This window comes from Homalodisca vitripennis, chromosome 7 (assembly GCF_021130785.1).
Source record: "Homalodisca vitripennis isolate AUS2020 chromosome 7, UT_GWSS_2.1, whole genome shotgun sequence".
NCBI lineage: Eukaryota > Metazoa > Arthropoda > Insecta > Hemiptera > Cicadellidae > Homalodisca > Homalodisca vitripennis.
Genome location: NC_060213.1, coordinates 79,399,408 through 79,407,431, shown reverse-complemented (window position 1 = coordinate 79,407,431; position 8,024 = coordinate 79,399,408). Strand labels below are relative to the sequence as shown.

Sequence of the window (8,024 nt, the reverse complement as noted above, 5' to 3'; positions counted from 1 at the left end):
AATATTAATTCAACTTGCAGTTCGTGTTACTAGGCATTGTGGCTTTAACTATAAGTAATAAAATAGTATTGCTTTGTGTTAACGGTGGTGTTGTTTAAAAATAAAATATGATACTTATTAAAATTCAGCGTACCACAATTTGTAGTGAATTATTTCTACACCCCCTTGTTATTTTTTCAAACCTCTATTGTCAGTAATGAGTTTTTAACAAAGCATTTGAGTTAGGTCAAACTACGGAACTTACGTATTTATTACATTAATAATTTAAATAATACACATTTTTATTTCCATCAAGTATATAATTCCTTGTACATATTTGTGTATACATAAAAATACAAGATTATTTTATAGGTAAATGTTTTCAACCATTTAGCCAGTTTGAATCCTGTACATGTAAAAGATTACGAGGAAGTGCACCTCTCCGGATGCACTGTTTAAGAATATTCTTGTGATTTGCACATAAACTATAATTTGTGTCACATATATGCGGTCCACGGCAGTAGATGTAGTTGAGCTTCATCCAGTCTAACATAGACATCTCCTCACTGAGCGGCCCAACGGTTTCACCAAACTGAAACAGTGAATTATATTAACCATTGTATTGGATAATTTCGGATTGCTACTTTTAGCAAGCAAGAGATTGCGCATACAGAGTCTACCGCATTTTATACAGTTGGTAATTTGTTTATGATAACCGTTGTTATTATTGCGGGATCTTGTGTCATCTCATCTCACACAGTTCTACACAATACCTTAACATCTGATTATTTTTTGTTCAATTTATTTTAAATAGATTCAAATGTTTTCGTGCCCTGCATTTGGATTTACCAAAATAAGCATTATGGTAAGTTTAATACGTCATCAATTATATACTAATATTTAATTAAAGCCTCATTTAAAATTTGTTCGTGTGAATATGTATATTCTATGGATATACAAAATATGTATTCTTTAAGTACTTTAAAAGTTATGCATTGCCAACTTGCTAACACGCAAGTCCCGGTATTGTAATTGCTGCAACTGATTACAAAGTAATTGTAGTATATGTATAGATACTGTTGTAAATTAGTTTATTCTGAAAGGTATTCAAGTTCTCACAGAATTTTTTTGCAAGATTCTCATCAAAGAAAAGTTACATGAAATAAAGATTAATCAATTTTATTATTGTTAACAAATTACCTACGCGAGATCTCTCACGTCCAGGAAGTTGCGATCCTTCAAGTTCTAACAAAGCTAAAGGTATATTTTTTAAATTTTATAATAGATATTTACTATCAGTAATATAGATTACAATCATAGATTCTATATTTGGAAAATGATTATTACAAGATTTACATCAATTTTGAGCAAAGCCAAGTTTTTAAAAGCAAAAACCTCACTAGTTGTTAAAGAAGTTTAATTAACTTAACCCAATAGAACACTACGTATAATGTTCAATTGTATTTAAAAAATCTAGGGAAACCCCATTTTTATGAAATTTGTGTGTTGTACTATTTCTTTACTTCCCATTTTCGTTGGAAATGTGCTACAAGGCGTTCTAAAGTTCAAATCCACTAACCTGAATATAATTTCTTTTACTAGACTAGGTAAAAAACAAGACAATGTATCTTATACACACCAACCAAGACATTGATATATATATATATATATATATATATATATATATATATATATATATATAACAAAATCGTTGAATGATATAAAAACTGTACACTGTGTGCAATTTTTATATAACTCATTAGTTGATTTATTTACGCCAAACTTTTCTAGACGTGTCATCATATGTTACAAGAATTTAATAGTTTTCAAGACAGAAACTCTTCTAGCTTTCAGTACTGAAGAGTTCTTTTCGTATATTGTATACTAAATTTATCATCTTCCCAAATTTAGTATATACATGTGGATTATGCCAACTGTAGTTCCAAGATATAGCCACTTTACTTCCTATTAATTTTTTTTATCTTAATGCGTAATTTGTTGTCTATTTTATTATTAATAGTTTTTGTTACCTAAAGTATATGAATATTATAGTAAAACTAAACGACACAAATTTTTTCCTGGTTATATAAGGGAATCAGTTAAACAAAATTAACTTTGCTTTTACAATGAGCATGTTTATATATTTTTCTTTTCATTGTTATTTTTTATTTCGATAAATACTACATATATTTAAATCTAAACTTCAACTATCCAAAGATAAATTACCAATGATCTAAAAATCGAGCTGGCCCGGTACTGCATCACACTGTGAATGTCAAATGGGAAGGTAATATCAGTCCAAAAGTTTGTATATATTCTGTTGTTGTAGTCCTGAAGTGCGCCTCCTGGAAAAATACAATTTATAGCATTTAAAGCTTATAGCATTTAAATTTGGAAGGCATGAACTTAAACCAGTAGTACTTATTTCTCCAGCCTATAAAATGAGGGAATGGTTTTTGATACTCAATGCATATACGGATAGTTTTTAAATTATTCATTCTGAATTGAATATGCCGATTTACACCTGTTATTTAAAAAAACCACATTATTTTTGCTGACCCCATGCATTACAATAAAATAGACCCAGTATTTTAATGTTGCAGTAGTCATACAACAGTATTTATGATTGTATTTCTGAAATAGGTGTAAGATTAAATCTGAATATGCACTTAACTGCTTTCCATTTTTAAAATTTCATAAGAGATTTTACATAGTTCCTCTAGAATGCTTTTAGAGTAATCTTTTAAACCAATAAACAATTAATATTTGAATATATGTACACTCAAGTCTCGTTTTCAACCTAGTTTTTTTTTATTTAGCACAGAAGAGATTATCCCTCAAATGCTGTTAAACTTTACGTAAAGTATGAATGATGGAAACTGATTTGTTACGTTACCTTAACCTCATCATTATAAAATTAATTCCTTCTTTGTTTAGCTATATAAATGTATTGTTAAAAAAACTAATTACGGCAATTTTTATCAATACAAATTCCTAAATTTAGTATTTTAATACGTAAATAACATTAAAATATACTTGGCATTGTATTTTTACGATATTCCACATGTTGTTTAACATACAAGAAATATTAGACAGATAGGATTCTCTCACCTGGGCTTAGAGTTTTAAAATGCAAGGGTAGAGATTTTCGAAAATCAGTTTGAGTAATAAATTATTTGAAACGAATAATTAACACTATTTTAGACAATGATTAACTGTACTACTACTAATGGTTTTTTGCACATTGGCTTATTTCGTCATAATATGAGCAATCGCAGTGTAGTTAAAATCATATAACATGAAGTATGTTTCTAAAACTATCAAGATTCATTCGGTAGCTTCAGTATAAAACATAATATAATTTCAATATAAACATTTCGACATGATAAAAGTAAAACAACTTGATGTTAAAACTAATAGCTTACAAAAACGTCTACCATAACATACAAATGTGATGCAGTATGTTCACGTTTATAAAGCTAACTTATAATGATATGGGACAGATAAATTAAATTTAAATAAACTTGATCACGTGTCGAAATATATTTAGTTATTCTTGTTTTACCTGTTTTATCATCTTAATAAATATTATTTTAAGCAAATTCAATCAGTGATTTAAACGACAATTTCACTGATTTAATATGGATTTCACATGGAATGGGAAGTTTCAGGTAGATAAAACATATTAAATTAACGAACATATATATACCAAAATAAAAGAACCATATTTTCAATTAAAAAATTCTAAAACTTACCAAAAACTTCTATGTAACACTCACGGTCTCTTCTTTGATGTTCGTGTACGAAGCCCAATGCATGCAACATTTCGTGAGGTATATAATGCACATCTGGGCGCTGTTGGTAAAAATGCAAACACCTTTCAGATATATTAACATGTTGTGGCCCTCCAAGTCTGCCAATTATAGCGAAACAACGATCGGACCCCCAGTTGCCTCTATTGAACACAACATAATCCCTTTCATGTGTTCTTGGAACCCAGCGTAGACATGAATGGAGACTGAACTGTTCAATATAATGTCTTAGAAGATTTACCACTCTAGGTTCTGGAAATAAATGTAAGAACTCAATAATATAGGTTATATAAATAATTAAACAGATTTATTAATTATTATTGTGTAGTTATTACACTTTTATAATTGAAGAATTATAAGTTCTAAGCCTATGGCTGTTCCAAATAATACGTTCTTTAAAAGGAATTCCGTCAATAACAATACAAGTACATGAAAACGCACGGAATTAAGTACAGTAAATATGCAACATTTCTCAATCATCATATGACGTTTATTACTTCAACATTTCATTAATACAGTGGAAATTATTACGAGAAAATGGTGTTTGATTGCTGGCACTGATATATATGTTATACTCAGGTACTTGCGTCTAACGGCTGGAGTTTGATCTTAAAAAGCAAAACAAAACAACATCTGTGAATTCAGTTGTTTTTATCATTACATAATAATAACTCTTGTACTAACATTCTATTCAAAAAAATCTTTAAAGCAGTTAACTCTATTTAAGCCAACTTAAGTACATTATGCGAGAATATTTTTCATTTCAATAAATTGCTGTTTTAATCCATTTTATACGGTTTTTAATGGGGCAGTGTAGTGGGTACAACGGTTATCGCAAGATAACCGGAACAAGCAACGTCGAGAGCGGCTGCTGCTTTGATGAGTACCCTTCCTTGCAAGCAGCCCGCCTGCCCAGACATTGGTGGTGGTTCAGAACTCACCTTTAAGCCGTTGGTCCGCAGGTTAAGTGTTAGAGAGGCCTTCTTGGCCCTAATTTCGTATGGTACAATAATTCATATTTACTTTACTTTTACTTTATACTAGCATTTTCCCATTGCATCGCATACAATATTCAAAATCTATGTCTTTAGCCTTGTTAGTGAATGCACTTATGACGGAGCCCTATAATATTTTCAAATGACACAATGGTAAATTAAGTATATATTATCTCACTGTCCATGGTTAATAGCATGCAGAGAGTCAATGGGCATTGAATCTGGTCAGAACATGCTTCCTATTCAGTGGCAATAGTACTTACTTTTATTGTGTAAATCCAGTGTACGGAACAACGTTCTTATATCAGCCGTTTACATTCAATTCCGGCGTTATGTGTTTATTACATAACACTTACCATGTTAATTTAAAATTTACAATAATCCTTCACATTAAGTGTTGTGTGATAAAAGGTTTTTTTCACACTGTAGGCTGAGAAAGAATGGAATATTAAGACATATGAGTGTCCATCCCTCTGTTTTTTTTCTTTAGCTACCAGGACGTTAAACTTTAAGTTCGTTTTTATAACAGGCGTTATGTAGTATTTACAATACGTTACAGGTTTTATATTCTTAACTGGAGTAATATTTTGTTTAAGAATTAGATAGTAAATGTATATAGCAATCTTTATTGCACTATTGATCTAGCAGAGTGTATATTATTTAGTAAAATTTAAATTTAAACTTGTTTGTTATCAGTTCAATTTGTATTAAGTTCATTAATATTATCATAATATTTGTCCGGATTCTAAATCACTCCTGAAAACTCTTAGATCTTTATCTTCATAAACACTTTCCTTGTGTTAGACATATCTTAAAAAATAAAAATTTGCATAGTCTGTCTAGCCGATCTCAAGATTAGCGCTAAGCAACACTTTAAGCGATTCATTCTTATTTATAAGCTAATAGAATGACATGGCAGATAATAATATTCGTCATATTTTCATAATGAGTATTTCGAAATTAAAACTTCTTCAAGCCAAATTTCACCTTGTCAAATGTTTACAGGTCGTACAAATATTTAAATTGATTTAACAGTAACAATTAATAATTAAATGATTTTTTTAAATAATTTTTTGGCCTTACCCTTCAATACAAGCAAACAATGACACGTGTATAAAACAGAGAATGTAAAAGCTCTCCAAATGTACGGTGTACAGTTATCTTTATACAATATAATTCTTAATTGCATTATTTATGCTATTATGTATATTATTTATGTATTTATATCACATCCAGTGATAAAAATTGTCTAATTACGGCACGTTACCGTTTTTTAAAGCATGTATGGATTCTTGAATGTTAATTTTATGCGTCTCAGCTAACAAAAACTATATGTGTAGTTTAACATTTTTAACTTTAAAATTTACGAGTTTAAAATTAGTTAATATATTGGTTTAATATTAGATATTAGATATGTGTATTTATCACACTTACCAAGGTTGGCATTTACGTATGGAATAAAAACAAGTCCAGATGATGACGATGGCCAGAGGATTTGCCTGTCAGTTATAACAGTTCTGTCTTCGATATCAGTGTCATTCAACAGAGGTAGCGTATTGTTCAGTTCTGTTTCATCTATAGAAATATGCACAAACTCATTTAATGTACTACAACTGGAAATAGATTGTATCAATACTAGTAAAACGTTCATTGCGTCAATAATAATTTATCGCCTATACTTAAAATCAACACTGCTTATACTTCGTCCTATAGCATATTTTATGATAGCATATTTGAAAACCTGAGTATATCCGAATACAAATACCAAAGCGCTTTGTATGGTGCAGAATAACTAGTTTAACATGACTTATTTAGGGAGAGGTTGCCGTTTGAAAAGGTGAACTTACTAGGAAATTTAGTTGTTTAGTTTTTTCAGGAATAAAAAAAATCAATAACCACAAGGGGCTTCAATTAAATACATTTTTGTAACATTCTATAAAGTAAGACGCACAAAATGGAAAGAACTTGGTAATAAACTTTATTTTCTTACACAGGACTTAAACAAGATTTTCTGTCCTATTCATCTACAGAACAAGAATAAGAATGAAATAAGAAATAGTTATATTGAACTCGTAAAATAAAGACAGTGTCTCTTTTTAAGAAGTGTTTTTTTATCTCCTAAAAGTTTAGAGAAAACATATTAAAATGGATCCAAATATACTGATACTTTATTTTTAATACATCTTTTGTGAAATAGTTTTATTTTTAAAATGTATTCAAAGATTAACATTTCATTATTCAGCTAAACTTCTTTCAATTTATAGAATTCTGTAACCAAACTGAATATTTAAAATTCAAGTTTATTGTAATAATCGTAAGTAAAAATATATGCCAATTCAAAAACTTGTAAATTCCTTTAAAAAAGCTAAGAATGTATACTACATTAAAACTATATTTTTATTTTTTAAATAAAATATATTAAAGCGAATGCCACATAATAAATTAAGACAATCAAGCATTTGTATAACACGTGTATTGTACATTCTTGAAGCTCTTTTCGTATTGGAAATTATATATTAATTTAAACAAACTCTCCAATAATATAAGTTTTTATATTTTTAAGGCCTTTCGTACCAATGAGAACATCCCGGACACAACTGTGTGGGTCAGAAAATGTTCTCATTGAGTATAAAAGGCCTCACAGAAATAAAAACTTATATTATTGGAGAGTTTGTTTAAATTAATATACGTGTATTGTAGCTGAAGATTTTTCTTATTAGGGATCTAATGATTATTGTTCTATAAACCAATATATCTATCAAGAAGTTATAAAAATCTTACCTGTGCTTTCATATTCTAGAGGGCATGCCCGAACACTGATTATGAAGGTTAGTAACAACGACATGCAACATAATACATACAACATTGTATATAGGCAACCTTTAAACTCTAAGATGTTAAATTACGGCTCTTCAGGGATAGGTATTAACGAAGAATACTACGTATAGGCTATTATGTACTACCACACATTGCATATGAATTATTTATGGGTGTTATTAGCTTTGTTCTTAGTCACTAGTACGATAAGCCTGTTGGACATTGCAGCACGAAAGAACGCTATAAAACAGTAGGTAAATTTTATTGAATGTAAAGAAAGACATATAAATGGATATCAAGCATTGGTAGAAGTTGCGTGCATGACATGAGTACATTTTGTAGTTTCCAGGCACGTTATGGTACATAATATTTAGTTGCTCTTTCATAGCAATAGCTAAAGTAGTATGCGAAAATATGTTGG

At 29.4% G+C, this 8,024-nt stretch overlaps 1 protein-coding gene across 1 annotated transcript; it reads right to left on the bottom strand.

Moving 5' to 3' along the window:
• Positions 1 to 278: 278 nt before the first annotated feature.
• LOC124366556 (low choriolytic enzyme-like) lies at positions 279 to 7,820 on the bottom strand. Its single transcript, XM_046823150.1, has 5 exons — positions 7,568 to 7,820; positions 6,221 to 6,361; positions 3,735 to 4,043; positions 2,206 to 2,324; positions 279 to 571 (listed from the first exon to the last, which is right to left on the bottom strand). The coding sequence occupies exons 1-5, from the start codon at positions 7,650 to 7,652 to the stop codon at positions 362 to 364; spliced, it is 864 nt and encodes a 287-aa protein (XP_046679106.1). The 5' UTR covers positions 7,653 to 7,820; the 3' UTR covers positions 279 to 361.
• Positions 7,821 to 8,024: the final 204 nt, after the last annotated feature.

What these genes read in the sequence shown, in the direction of transcription:
- LOC124366556 (XM_046823150.1), bottom strand. Translation starts at nt 7,652, where the DNA reads ATGTTGTATGTATTATGTTGCATGTCGTTGTTACTAACCTTCATAATC. An exon ending in TCTAGAATATGAAAGCACAG is followed by an intron (nt 6,362 to 7,567) that starts GTAAGATTTTTA and finishes ATATTTCTATAG; the next exon opens with ATGAAACAGAACTGAACAAT. An exon ending in ATACGTAAATGCCAACCTTG is followed by an intron (nt 4,044 to 6,220) that starts GTAAGTGTGATA and finishes ATTTATTTCCAG; the next exon opens with AACCTAGAGTGGTAAATCTT.